The sequence below is a fragment of the Nuphar pumila genome, chromosome 10 (genome assembly GCF_984573655.1).
Source record: "Nuphar pumila chromosome 10, dmNupPumi1.hap1.1, whole genome shotgun sequence".
Classification (NCBI taxonomy): Eukaryota; Viridiplantae; Streptophyta; class Magnoliopsida; order Nymphaeales; family Nymphaeaceae; genus Nuphar; species Nuphar pumila.
In genome coordinates, this window is record NC_143258.1 from 13,994,918 (window position 1) to 14,010,745 (window position 15,828).

Sequence of the window (15,828 nt, forward strand, 5' to 3'; positions counted from 1 at the left end):
GTGGAAAGGTCTACCAGAATGTGAAGCTACCTGGGAGAAAGTTACCCACATGTTTCAGCATCGTCAACTTGTGGAGGACTACCATTAACAATTAGCGTCAAGGACGATGCCAACTTAGGCGGAAGAGCATGTTCCAGACCGACACATTTTCACCTTTTTGTTTTTGATGTATATACCTTTTTGTCACTCTCCAGTGTAGTATATGGCCTTTTGGCTTAAGAACCCCGTGTATCGGGCCATTTCTTCCCCTCTTTATGTATTCTGCTTACAAGTTGTTATAAAAGAAGTTTTATACCTCCTTGCATCCCTGCTTTCTTTGTGTTTGTGCATGCACGTACTCTTGCTTGCGCCCATGCGCGTGTGTTGTGAGTTGCTTGTGCGCTTAAAAGGTCTGCTTTTGGTGTTTGTGATTACCCAAAGCAACATCGCGGGGGCTACCCAAAGCAACATCACGGTGGCCTTCGCTTATAAACTCGTAACAATGACATTTGTATTCATTAATATTTTGTATATATATATATATAGGTCACTATGTATGTGTTGAGATTAAGAGGTTTTAAGTTTAAGGTTTCTTAAAAGTAGGTTATTTGCTATTTCTTGTTTAATAAGGGACTTGTATGTAACTTTTTATTTTTGCCTCTCTCTATTTAACATAGAGATTAGCCTTAATCAAAGTTAACGAGATTCTCTCTCTCTCTCTCTCTCTCTCTCTCTCTCTCTCTCTCTCTCTCTCTCTCTCTCTCTCTACCTCGGTTCCTGTGCATCTCATTGGAATCTCTACATGGTATCAAAGCGGTAGATCTCGGGAGCATGAGCACGTGATCGATCTACACCAACAAAAGGCTGAAAACAAAAAGGTTGGAAACAGGTGTGCACATTTTTTTATTATTGCATAGATCTGATAACAGATCTGGTGTCTGACTAAGGTCATGACACAGATCTGTAATCAGATCTAAAGGACACGATGACTGCGTGTCAACAGGATCGGGATATGGCAGAGTTGTATGGTGCGCAGAAGAAACAAAGGAATTTTTTTTGTGTGTGGAAGTAAAGAAAACCTATATTGATAAGTAGTAGATCTGGATCTGGATGTTGAAAGTTGGTGTCTTGCCGTAAATCCTGTGTTGTGGGGAGCAGCTGTCGTGATTTCTGTGTCGTGGAATTTTTTTATAAAGCTGTTGTTATTTTTGTGTTGGGTTTTTTTTTGTGCTCATATTATCTTTGGTCGTGAACCTGGATGCCAAGTTTGACGTGGTTCTGTTTTTTTTTTTTCAGATCCCATTTCCTGATCTGATCTATCATCGTTTCTGATTTGGGTTGAATAACCCTGTGTAGTCGTGAAAGAGGCTGTCGTATGAGGGTGAAATACATTTTTTTTGCTGTCGTGATTTTATCCCTGATGTGGGGCTGAATAGCTTTGAGTGGTCGTGGAAATTGACTGACGCAAGATCATGAAATATGTTGCTCCTGTGTTAGCTGGCGTGTGGTTGATGAACATCCCAGATTTTAATCCTAAGTGATTAAGAGAGTGAATCTGTTTTTTTTTTTGTTTTTTTTTTTTTTGCAGCAGTATTAGCATCAAATATCTCTCATACCCTGTTAGTATTATTCATTATGGGTGACGTTTCGAAATTTGATTCAAAAAATGAGAATATTGGGGAATATAAGGCATTTGCAAATCCCTTTGCGTATGGTTCTTCTGTGAGATTGAATGAAACAAACTATGCCAGGTAGACTAGAACTTTTATGATGTTGGTATCTGGACATCGTAGAAAACATATTTTGTTGGAAACTGAACCAAATGAAAAGGTGGGAAAATATATTACTTGGGACGAAGATAATGACAGTGTTATGTCATGGATCATGAATAGTGTCGAACCTCATATTACAGATGGTCTAATTTACTATAATACAGCCAAACAGATGTGGGACAATCTTCGAGATACGTACTCACAAGAGACTGATGTGAGTCGTATCCTGCAAGTCGAACAGGAGATATATAATTTGCAGCAGGGAGATCAGACCTTGGCCCAGTACTATGCCTCTATCAAAGTTGTGTTTGAAAGACTCAATGCTCACAGGCCTCTCTGTTGTTCGAAGCAAAAGGATCATCAAGAACAGACTATGGTTGCTCGGTTTCTCACAGGTTTATCTTCAGAATTCTCTGTTGCAAAAGTCCAAATGCTGACTGGATCCAATGTACCTACTCTTGCTGATGCATACAATCGTCTGAGTAGACTTGCGATCTCTCTTCCACAATCTCATCATGTGTCCCAGTCATCTGCTCTCGTTGTCTCATCTGGTTATGGGCATGGAAATATTCAGAATATCATAGGATGAGGTCGTGGCAGAGGTATGGGAGGCAGAGGAAAACTTCAATGTACATTCTGTGAAAAATCTGAACATTTAGAAAATCGTTGATGGGATAAGCACGGCCGACCAACTTCATCATCAAAGTCAAATGCTCCAAAAGCAAATGTTACTACACTAGAGGTAACAAATACACATGATAATACCTCTGCAAGTGACAGTATTACCCTCAGTCGAGCAGAATATGATGAGCTAATAGCTCTTCGCCCTTCGAGCTCCTCCTCTCTTGTAGCTGGTGTTGCCTACTCAACAGGGAATGATAGTAAGTGGATTATTGACTCTGGTGCATCCAGACATTTGTGTGGAAATTCACTTGTCTTTTCAGATCTAAAGGATATTATTGTTCATCGAGGAGTCTCATTAGCCGATGGGAGTTCCTCACCAGTTGTTGGTCAGGAAAATATTTCTATATCCTCCACCTTACAGTTGAAAAATGTTCTTCATGCTCCCAACTTTCCTCAAAGTTTACTCTCTGTTAGTTGCCTTACAAAAGAACTAAACTGTAGAGTAATATTTGATCGGATGGGTTGTCATTTTCAGGATTTGCTGACGAGGAAGAAGATTGGTGGAGGCTATGAAGAAAATGGAGTCTACTACCTACATCATCCAGTGGGTAATGTTTAGGGTAATGTTTATGTTGCAGTGGAACACTCATCCAGTCTTGTTCAGTGGCATCGTCGTCTTGGCCATTCTTCATTGTCAAAGCTTCGTATATCTTTCTTCAAATTCCTTCTACTACATCATTTCAGTGTGAAGCATGTCAGTTGGGCAAGCATCATCGAAGTTCATTCCCTTCGAGTCAGAGTCAGTCTAGTCATAAAGTTTTTGAACTTCTTCATGTAGATGTATGGGGTCCTAGTAAGATTCCTACTAGGACTCAGTGTCGATATTATCTTGTTATTGTTGATGACTTTTCTAAGTTGTCGTGGGTGTTCTTAATAAAAAAAAGATCTGAAGTTCCAAGTATTATCAAATCCTTAACTCTTGAAATAAAAACTCAGTTTGAATCTGTTGTCAAGATTGTTCGCACTGATAATGCTCTTGAGTTTAAATCAGAAGCCCTGTTACAATTCTACACCTGCTTGATGTTGCTCGGACCCTTATGATTCAATCCAATGTTCCTGCGTTATATTGGGGTGATGCGATTATCACTGCTTGTTATCTGATGAACCGCATGCCTTCATCTTCTGTGGGTGATCAAATTCCATTACATATCCTAAAACCTAATGCCCCACTCTTCTCTTTCTCACCAAAAATATTTGAATGTGTTTGTTTTGTACACAAACTTGGCCCTGACCGTGATAAATTAGTTGCTCAAGCTATAAAATGCATATTTATAGGTTATCCAAAAAATCAAAAGGGATATCGATGTTATGATCCTATTTCTCGCCGAGAGTATGTCAGTGTGGATGTATCTTTCTTAGAATCCACTCCATATTACTCTAGTATCGGTTCCCAGATGCAAGTTGATCCAGCTGAGTCTTTTCCATTACCTATACCTCCTTTTCTTTTGGAATTTGTGCCCTCATTACCGAACCAAACTTCATCCTCTTCACGATTTAATAATCCTCCATTGGTATATGTGCGTAGAGCTCCACCTCCTCCAGTGCCTTCATCTTCTTCTTCTCCTGAGGTAAGTACTACTGACAACAGTGATCTTCATGAAGATGATAACAGGCCAATCGCTCTACGAAAGGAGACACGACAATGTACCTTATATCCCATATCTCATTTTGTGCCCGATGTCAAGATTGAAAATCAGATGAAAACTTTTATTTCAGCCTTATCTGCTGAAACTATCCCTCTGAACTATCAACAGGCAGAGCTAGATAATAGGTGGAAGCTAGCTATGCAAGAAGAAATGGATGCTTTATTGTCTCAGCATACATGGGATCTAGTTGATTCCCCAGTGGATGCTGACATTGTCGGATGCAAATGGTATATACAATAAAGTACAAGTCGGATGGTTCTATTGAAAGGTACAAGGCTAGATTAGTAGCAAAAGGGTATACTCAGACTTATGGTATTGATTTCTTTGAAACTTTTTCTCCTGTTGCACGAATGGGCACCATTTGTCTTGTTCTCTTAGTAGTTGTTCATCATGGTTGGAGTTTGTGTCAATTAGATGTGGAAAATGCATATCTCTATGGGGATCTATCTGAGACAGTTTACATGCAACACCCTCCTAGATTCGAGGTTGAGGGGGAGTGTCAGAAGGTGTGTAGATTGAGAAAGGCGATATATGGCTTGAAACAAAGTCCCACGTGCATGGTTTCAAAAGTTGTTTGAAGTGATGTCAAGTTTTGACTTTAATAGGTCAACGGCAGATCATACATTATTTATCATGAAAACCAACTCAGGCATAGTTGTTATGGTGGTATATGTGGATGACATCATTCTTACAGGAGATGATGTAAAAGATATTGAAGCCACAAAGGCTCATCTTCAAAAACACTTTGTTACAAAAGACCTTGGCTCACTTAGATATTTTCTGGGTATAGAAGTTGTCAGGAGCCGTGAAGGGATGGTTTTGTCCCAACGGAAGTATGTTCTTGACTGATTAAAGGAAACTGGAATGTTGGGAGCTAAACCAGCTAATATCCCCATGGACCATAAAGTTCAGTTGTTTGAAGAAGGGTCGAAACTGGTTGATAGCAAAAGTTATTGCTCACTAGTAGGGAAGCTACTATATGTAACTGTGACCAGGCCTGATATTGCTTTAGCAGTAAGCAAAGTTAGCCAATTTATGGACAAACCAACTGAGGTACACTGGAATGCAACTATAATGATTTTCAAGTATTTAAAATCTTCTCCTGGAAAAGGGTTATTATTCAAGAAAGGTGGAACTCTGGAGATAGTGGCTTACTCTGATGCTGACTTTGCAGGATCTGTAGTGGATAGAAAATCTACCACAGGATTCTGTGTGTTTTTGGGAGATAACCTAATTTCATGGAGAAGTAAGAAGCAAAATGTGGTTGCTAGGTCGAGTGCAGAATCAGAATATAGGGCTATGGCCCAAACAGCTGATGAATTAATGTGGGTTCGTACTGTTCTAAATGATCTTCAGGTGAAGGTTTCCTCTCCTATGACCATGATGTGTGATAACAAGGTTGCCACATATATAGCGAACAATCCTGTCTTTCATGAGAGGACAAAGCATATTGAGGTTGATTGCTACTATATAAGAGATATGGTAAGCTGGCATATCACTACCAAATATCTAAAGTCTGAGGACTAAGTTGCAGATATGTTTACAAAGCCTCTTGCTAGACCAAATTTCTCAAAATGCTGTGACAAGCTGAGCATGATCGATATCTATGCTCCAGCTTGAGGGGGAGTGTTGAGATTAAGAGGTTTTAAGTTTAAGGTTTCTTAAAAGTAGGTTATTTGATATTTCTTGTTTAATAAGGGACTTGTATGTAATTTTTTATTTTTGCCTCTCTCTATTTAACATAGAGATTAGCCCTAATCAAAGTTAACGAGTTTCTCTCTCTCTCTCTCTCTCTCTCTCTCTCTCTCTGTTCCTGTGCATCTCATTGGAATCTCTACAGTATGTAAACTCAAATATCCATCAAGGGTATTTCAGTCATTTCATGTTGTAATGAGAGTAAATCCACTAGAGAGTGACGAGTTTTCTATTTTTCAGTTTTTTTTTTGTTTTTTATTTTTCTTTTGATTCTAACAGGACCGGTTAAAAATCTAGTCGATGCATAGGAATGCCAATATAAAGTCACTCCCTCTTTTGTATTATACATGCTTGTTGTAAAGCATATTGCAATAAAGCTTTTTATTATTTTACTTGTGCTCTTGCTATCTTTTGAGAGTTTGTGTGTTGGCCCGTAGTGGCTCTTTGTATTTGGCCCATTTGAGGCTTGTGTTCTTGTGTGTGTGCACCTTTGTAGCCACTTTGTGGCATAGTATTTGTGCACTTGTTGTTTCATTACACCTAATGCAATGGAAAAGGTATACTAGAGACTGAAGCCACCTAGAAAAAAGCTACTCACATGTTGCACCACCATCAATTTGTGAATGATAAACATGAAGGATTGGAGCCGAAGACAGCGCCAACTTAGGTGAAGGAGCGTGTTCCAGACCGCCATGTTTTTCACTTTTTGCATCTGATGTATATACCTCAGTGCTTGTAAATGGCCTTTGGCCTAAGAACCCTCGTATGCTTCAGGAACGGGCCCCTTTCCCCCTCTCTATCTCCCTCTCTCTCTCTTTGTACTTACAAATGTTATAAAGAAGCTTATGTTTTCTTATCTCCTTGCTCTCTCTACGCGTTTTTGTATATGCGTACTCTTGCTTCCACTCCTACACGTGTGTTGAGAAGTCTGCTTGTGCACTCGAAAGGCCAGATCTCAATGTCAAGATCTATCGAGGCGACGTCACGGGGGCCTTCGCTTTTAAGCCCTATAATGGTATGGGTACGGGTACAAGTGTGGGTGTGGAGGTTACGATATGAGGATTTCTAAATGTGTAGTCACGAGGTTATGGCTATGTATATACATACAGAAACATACATACATATATAGATAAGTGGGTTTTGTTTCCAATGCTTTTTTTCGCAATTCCGACCACATAGTTGTGTTCAGCATGGTCGTTTACTAGACATCGACACCTCAATCATGTTTTCTTGATGGCAAAAAAATTATTTGAAGCCTTGAAATTTTACAAAGATTTTGGGCCATTGATTTCCAAACCTTGTAAAAATCAACCCTTGTGTCAGAATCAAATGCTCCAAGAGCTGATCCCTACAAAACCAAGCAAGTAGATCACATCTGTACAGTCAAAATTCAAATATAAAACAAAACAAAAAAACAAAATACCTATTTAGCATATTCCATTAGCATGTTATATATATATATAGAGAGAGAGAGAGAACAGGGATTATCCTGCCCACTTTTTCTGTTAGGACCCTCCAAAATCATAGTTTTATGTCTTTCACGCTAGATCTGAACCATGAGATGTGTTTATCATTGCTTATTTATTAATAAACAAGCTTTGTTTTGAATTGAGTTTATGTAAAAATGTGAATATTTTATCTTCAAATTTTAGTACAATATCAACCACTGATTTTTTCATCTATTTAAAATACACATCTGAGCATAAAGATGCTTAATCAAATACATGTTATCTATTGAATAAACAATGATAAACACATCTAATGGTTCAGATCAAGCAATAAACACCTAAAGCTATGATTTTTGGAGGGTCCTAATGGTGACGTAACAAAAAAGGGAGCAGGATAATCCCTATTCACACACACACACACACACACACACACACACACACACACACACACACATATATATATATATATATATATATATATATATATATATATATATATATATATATATATATATATATATTATCGGCAAGGGTTTTCTCAGAAATATTTTCAAAAACTGGCTATCTCAGGAAAATTTCGATAGTGTTAAAATATAAAAAAAAATAATAAGAAAGATAAGAAAATAATAGGTTTTGTATCAATTTTCTTGAAAAATATAAGGAAATAAGTTTAGAAAGTATTTAAATACAAAAAGCTACAAAACTTGGCTTAAAATATATAAAGGATTTTTTTCCAAAAATATCACAAAAATATCGTGATGATTGTGATATTTTCATATTTGTTGATATTTTGCAAATATCATTGGCTTACATGTTTTTGCCGATATTATCACGATATTTTCAAAATATCCCGAAGCACCTACTCCCACCTAATAGAAGCTTCAAATTTTCGAGCTTTTTGTGTTCATCAGACCTTATAGATATGATCTACAATTATTATTTAGTGGAAAAGAAGTTTTTGGATCATGTGATTGTGGAATACATGTAGGTTTGTTAAGATCTTCAAAAATTGATGGCTCACAATGTACCAAAATTTTATGACTTAAAAAAAAAACTATTTTTATGTCCAGAAAACATGATTTCTATATCAAATAAACTACATTGAATACATTTATAAGGTCTGATTGAGAAGGTGAAAGCTACAACTATGATTTCTAGTAGGTGCTCCTGGAGCACCATAGCATTACTATATATATATATATATATATGAAGTTTATAACCATGTGTAGAAACAGGTGTAAAAAGCACAAGAGGGGCTGCAATGATATTTAAAGGGACAAAACCTCTCTCTCTCTCTCTCTCTCTCTCTCTCTCTCTCTCTCTCTCTCTCTCTCTCTCTCTCTCTCTCTCTCTCTCCTTTATCTTCTGCAATGGCCCACCGCTGACCCAATCAAAGCTTACCAAAAAGAAAAGAAAACATGGTGCTCAAGTTGGATCAGCATCGGATTGGACTGGATCTGACCCAAGCCCCACCAGGTATGCACCCAGCACCCGTACACATACCCGCAATGTCGACAAGGGTACGGGGGAGGGGTGTTGGAACGTACACATATGACAGTTTAAAACCCATTTTTAGTATCTAGAGAACCTACCCTTCATGCAAGTCAAACCATTTGCATCCCTTCTTTCCCTTCCACCTTTGTACTCGACATATACATATATGTAGAGATGCATTGGTATATAGTATGCATTTATGTATTTATCGTATATATATATATAGAAGACATCAAGTAAAATATAAGAATAACATAACAAGGCTAACATGGCCATTTCTTCATACCCAAACTTAATATAACCTCTTTCCAAGGCATTAGTAGACCAGATAAGCATCCCAAAAGCATGTCTTAAATCTCACATAAATTTGTAATTTCTTGCAAATAGACATTGATAGCATTAGTGAAGCTGGTAGATGAAGAAAAAAAAACTCTACCGGGACTGCGCCTGGATGTGTACACTTCAGACATGCTAAGAAGGCATTCTTCAGTGCATTTGGTACACCAGAAATCGGAAATCCATTCACAAAGCAAGTTGATGTATCCAAGCTAAGTAGAACTGGCAAAATGCGACCATAAAATGCTGGTCTCTTCCTTGCAATAGCTGAAAAACTGGATTATATAAAACATGAAGCCAAAATTCACATTGAAGATTAGTCACATAAAGGAATCATATAATCTGATACATCACTAAATTGCACTCAGCAACGCAAAGCAATAAAAGGAAAAAAGATAAAAAACACACACACAATATGGTGAGGAAACAGATTACAAGATTCTTAAGCTTAAAAATGCTAACGTCAATCAAAGGCATCAAATTCAAATGGAACAAAAACATAAGCTAAAAATGCAAAGAAAACTGTCATTCATGACTGTATGCTGCATCTGGATTTGACTGCATATAATAGTTCAAATCATAATCTTATACCATTTATAAATGTATTAAAAAACACACATACACACATATTCTACACAATAACCTTCCATCCATTGATGCTCTTTCAGGAGCTTACTTCAATGGCTTGATTTGCCAAAAGCAAGGTTTTAAAACCCGTGACTCGAGACTCGACTTGTTCTTTATTGACTTGTGGCGGGTCAACTCGGTGACTCGGACCGGGTTTTGTTAACTTTTGATTTTAAAAGAAAAACAATATATAAATTGTCATTTAAACATATAAAGGTTTGCAGAATGACTTAATATGGCATGCAGAAAGGAGATATGGACAAATATGTTCCCTGATATAATGATATTCATTTTATAACCTTTACATAAGGCACATCATGGAATATCAATGGAGTGGATAATCATTAAGTCCAATGCTTAGTCACATTCTGGAAATGTACTTTGAATAGCAAAGGAATAGGCAAGGAGGCAATTCTAGTTTTCTATTTCTTTGCCATAACTGTAATCAACATGGCACTACATTTTTCTCACTTGCTAACGTTCCAAGAGACAGTATCACTACTGTCCAATGTTTGTAAGAATATAAAAACAACTGCAAAGAGCTATAGAGGTTTGCTTGAATTTGATATCTATACAAGCACTTTGACTAATTCATGACTTGAATTAGAGGATGTGGTTACCATGAGTTCAGTCTGCTACTACCTACGGTTCCTAAAATGGCCAATCATATATGCTAGCTTGTTTTAAAAGTTTCAATTCCCTCTCTAACAAATCCATAAATGTAAAATAGGGATATATGTTCATATTGAAAGTTTACAGAATGCCCAATATCAACATAAATAAGCAATTTTTGGCACAACTATAAAAAGACTACTAATATTTGAATCTGTACAATGTTTGTTCACATAACAAATGGATGATGAAACCTAAATGTGACTTCCTATAGGCACATTTGACCCTCCATATATAGTGAGAATCATTTCTTTAAAATATTTTGCTAGAATAAGTTGATAGCACAGGGTAAACAATAGTTCCAACAGCATGGCGATTTTATTCTATGGATTGAAATGATTTTTTATCTTGAAATGATTTTTATTTTCTTTTTTATACAAAATCTGGGGGTAACCCTTGTTAAAATATATGTACTTATATATTTCGAAACTGTAATTTGAAACTCAAAAATCAAATTTCAAACATCCCAGAACTCGCCCGAGTCAGGCCAAGTCAAGCCCGAGTCTTGGCAAAACCGAGTTTGCCTTGCCGGGTTGACTCGCTGGAGGGCCGAGCCGAGTGAACGAGTTGACTCGGTGAGTTTTAAAACCTTGGCCAAAAGGATGACTTCATCATCTGCCTTGTCTAAGAAAAGAGGGTAAAGTGGATTGATTGTCATGTATATGACCTCTTATCAGCATGCAAGCTCAAGAGCCATTGACATGACCACAACCATAGAAGAAGACGAACACAAGCAAAGCAAACTTCTCCTAGTTTAACCAAACGCATTCTACCAGAGGCACAAATGGTCCACCAATTCAACTTTCTTGCTTCATGAGATTCGATAATGTTTCCCATTACATAGCCACCAATATTGGCATTCCCAATGTCTAGGTAAAAAAAAATTCTTAGGGATGTTTAAGTTATTCAGACTCGGATCTATCTTAACACTACTTGGATCAGGGCTTGGCCTGTGTGTGATTCATATTGAACATCTAAATCAAACTGATATGATAAACAAATTGGATTTTCAACTCACAAAAGATGGATGTCCTCTCCGAAAGAAAAAAACTTGCAAAAGATAGATGTGATTCAAACACAAGAAACAAGCTATGTCACAGGGATTCGGCTAGCAAGGTGTCGCATCCGCGTCGACGCGACTCGACGCGGGTGTGGGTGCGGCACTGGGTGCGGTCAACCCGATCCTGGGTGCGTTGACCGCACCCAGGATCATTTAGGTCCATTTTTTTTTTGGATTTTTTTTTAAAAAAAAAATTGCCCTATGAAATGGGCTGCGAATTTTTTTTTAAAAAAAAAATCTGCTGACAGTTGCTGACAGCAGCTGCTGCTCCTAATCCTTCTTTTTCGTAAAGGATTTTCTCTCTCCATAATAAATGATAGACAGCAGCTGCTGCACCTAATCCTTCTTTTTCGCAAAGGATTTTCTCTCTCCATAATAAATGATAATGATGGTGGTAGCCTTGCTGGCTATTAGCATTCATTGTTCTCCTGACGAGATGGGTGTGTGCAGCTGTATATAAAATGAAATTTGAAAAAACCAGCGTCGGGGGAACCCCCCGACCCCCTTATATATATATATATATATATATATATACCCTGCCGCACCCCCGCACCGGGGTTTTTTGGAAGTGTCGAATCCCCGCACCTGCACCCATGTGACATAGGAAACAAGGCATGTAAAAAGTTAATGTAACTATGTGGCAAATACATATTTTGCTCAGGTGTTCTAGTGAAATGTCATTTTTGTCCTTCAGGTCAGCTTGAGAACCTCATATTCATATAATATCAACCCAAACTTGGACACCTTAACACGTTATTCAGCAGGATTAGGGTTGATGCAGATTCCAAATCAGACAAAAATTGACAATGCTACGTACACCTCTCAGGTCACAAAATTGTCATCAAATCTACAACAAAATTGTTAAATTAATTCTAAAAAATTTAAGTTTTAATTGTTTAGCTCCATTCATAATTTTGGCAATTTATTGATTGCTAATTTTTTATTTGTTTTAACCTTTTTTGGTCCCAAGTTCCCAACTATGCAGATTAGTCCCGTCTAGGTGCCGACTAGATCTCTTTAGTCTGGCACCTAGACACAGACTAGAACTTTTGCTTTGACTGCACAGAGGAAAACTACTGCTACAAAAAATGTCATCAAAATATTCTCATAGGCCCTATCTGGATCTGTTTTTATTTGTTTTTTAAAAAAATTGAATTAAACCTCATTCTATAAACAAGATCCTTACCTTTATTTTTAATTAAATGTTTGGATCACCAACTATTTAAACTAGAATGAAGAAGAAAAGGAGTAGCAGTGAGTAGTGGTGATCATAGTTGGCAAACTAGGCAGATCGTATTGTAGTGTCTCTTAACGAAGTCAAAAAAGTAAACTCACTCAGTTAGAACTAAACTCGGCTGAGTCAGCTGAGACTCAGACGAATCAGTGGAGTTTTTCCTAAATTCACCTGAGTCAGCTATCTCCTTTCTTTTTTGAATTTGAGAGAGAGAGAGACATTATAATATTATAAATATTTGTGAAATGAAAGCTTAAATTTTAAATGCATATTAAAGAACGTATATTTGATTAGGCATGAGGGACGATGCTTAGACTATCCTTAGAAATCTATATGCCAAAGTGATACACCCAAATAGGCTTGTGTTTTAATGAAACAAGGTACAATGAAACAATAGTGAAACAAACACAATGCCAACAAAGGGCTTTGAGTTTAAGGTTGGTCACTAATGGACCAAATACAATCTCAAAAGAGATAAAAATACCAAACAGCACAAGAGGCATAGAAGCCTATAAGATGGAAAAAAACTCCAGAGAAAACCCTCAAATGCTTCTAAAAGCATTGAGAAATAACAAGGGAGTGAGGCTCTATAGAGCCTCACTCCAGCACATGGGAGGCAGTCTCCAACAGTCATTGTTATGACTGTTGGGTGGCAACAGTCATAACAATGACTGTTGGGTGGCAGTCCAACGTCTAGTTTGACTGCCTCCCAACAGTCATATTTTGACTGTTGTGCCCAACGGTCATAAATATGTCTGTTGGGCAGTTTATTTAAAACAATGCTAAATTACATTTCTGTCTCTAGTGGACTGTACTATATGATAAAAGACAAAAATACCCTTATCAGGTATTTGAATACAATGTTATTTTTAACACTCCTCCTCAAACTTATAGGGAAATCACCGAAAGTTAGATAAGAAGATACAAAAATTGAGGCAGTGGAAGAGCTTTGGTGAAAAAGTCTGCAATCTGAAATTCAGACTGGACATATTGCAATGTAATAGTCATCTTCAAATATTCTTCGCGAACATAGTGACAATCCATCTCAATGTGTTTTGTTCGCTTGTGAAATGTGTGATTGCTGGCTATATAGATGGCATTTTTATTATCACAGCATAGCTTTGAAGGTTCTGAGACATCAACACCCATATCGGAAAGTAGTGCTCTCATCCACACAACTTCAGTGGTTGTGGTAGCCATTGCCCTGTACTCAGCTTCCGTAGAGGATAAAGACACTTTATGTTGTTTTTTGCATCGCCAAAAAATGAGAGAATCACCTAAAAACACACAGAAGCCAGTAGTTGAGTGACGGTTATTGGGATCTCCTCCCCAGTCAGAATCAGTGTAAGAAATAAGACTTAAAGATGAAGAAGATGATAAGAATAGTCCTTTAGATATAGTTTTCTTGATGTATCGAACTATTCTTAATATTGCACTCATGTGAACGGTTGTGGGCACATGTTGAAATTAACTTGCAGAATGTATGGTATGCGCAATATCTGGCCTTGTAATGGACAGATACATCAACGATCCAATAAGTTGTCGATAAGGGGTTGGATCATCTAATAATACTCCATCTTCCGCTCGCATTTTCGCATTTATTACTTCAGGAGTATCAGCATATTTTGTGTCAGTGATTCCTGAACACTCAACAATATCAGCTGCAAACTTGATTTGAGATAAAATGTATCCTCTTAGTGAGTAGGCTACTTCAATTCCTAAAAAGTATCTCAAAAAACCAAGATCAGTCATATCAAAGGATTTTTTAAGCAAAATTTTAATATCTTCAATTTCCTTTTGATCATTCCTTGTGATGATCATATCATCAACATATAAAAGAAGAATGGTCAATGAGATACCTGTAGATCTCACAAAAAGAGTCGTGTCAGTGTAACAAGATTTAAATCCAAGTTTTAATATCGTACCACTGAACCGATCGTACCATGCTTTAGGAGTTTGTTTAAGCTCGTATAGGGCTTTTTAAAGACGAAGGACCATGCCTTTTTCAATAGACAGACCAGAGGGAGGATCCATGTATACTTCTTCATTTAAGTTTCCATTCAAGAATGCATTTTTAACATCTAACTGATATATCGGCCATTTTCGAATGGATGCTATAGCAACTAGAGTTCTAACTATAGTCATACGAGCTATTGGGGCAAAGGTCTCTTCATAATCTATACCGTATTCTTGAGAATATCCTTTTGCAATAAGTCTTGCTTTATATCTCTTAAGAGACCCGTCACTTTTTGTTTTAATTTTAAACACCCATCTACACCCTATTGTCTTCTTTCCGATAGGAAGAGGTTGAATTGCCCAAGTGCGAGCCTTATGTAATGCATCTAATTCAATTTTCATGGCTTCAACCCATTCATTTATATTTTTGGCCTCGTTATAATTGGATGGTTCATGATAGGAATGAATGGCTAAAAGGCATGCCCTGTAGTTTGGTAAGAAGGATTCGTATGAGACAAACCTACTTGGAGGCCTATGTGTTCGTTCTGACCTTCTAACACTAGTTTCTTCAGTATTTGTTAGTTGATTATATCTGTCAAGGGCACATTGATGCTCCCGAGTATTTCGTCTAGAGTATTGAAGAAGATCTTGAGATGGTTCACTACTTGAATCATTAATAGACTTGAAGGTTTCAACATCATTACTAATACCTTTATTGGGTAACAAATCAAATAAGAAAGCATACTCAGATTTTTCCTTAGGAACTTCAAAATCAAATCCATTATCATTTTCTAGAAAGGTAACATTTCTAGAAACATAAGTTTATCATTTGTTTTATCAATACATCGATATCCTTTTTTATTATCGGCATAACCAAGAAAGACACATTTTATGGCTTTAGGAGAGAGTTTGCTATATTTTTCAAGAAGCACGAAGCATTTACAACCAAATACCCTTAGCCTTTTTAAATCAGGAGAAATTTTAAAGAGTTTTTCAATAGGAGACTTGTTTTCCAAAGTTTAAGAAGGCATTTTATTTATTAGATAGACTGCGGTTAGGGCAGCTTCAACCCAAAATTGCTTTGGAACTTCTTTTGAAATAAGTAGAGTTCTAGTATTTTCAATGATATGACAATGTTTTCTTTCAGAAATCTCATTTTGTTGAGGTATCCTAAGGCATGATTTTTGATACACAATTCCATGACTTTTTAGATATAATTGAAATT

At 37.1% G+C, this 15,828-nt stretch overlaps 1 protein-coding gene across 3 annotated transcripts in view; it reads right to left on the reverse strand.

Annotated features, from left to right (window-relative positions):
* ESP4 (HEAT repeat-containing protein) overlaps positions 1–15,828 on the reverse strand; it is a 249,664-nt gene that overhangs the window by 201,701 nt on the left and 32,135 nt on the right. For 2 of the 3 annotated variants that reach the window (XM_090018878.1, XM_090018876.1), the window contains exons 6-7: positions 9,155–9,329; positions 7,074–7,124 (exon numbers count right to left, since the gene is read on the reverse strand). In XM_090018878.1, coding sequence (XP_089875004.1) covers positions 7,074–7,124; positions 9,155–9,329 — 226 coding nt within the window. The remainder of the gene's footprint in view (positions 1–7,073; positions 7,125–9,154; positions 9,330–15,828) is intronic. The other variant, XM_090018877.1, reaches the window with a different exon arrangement.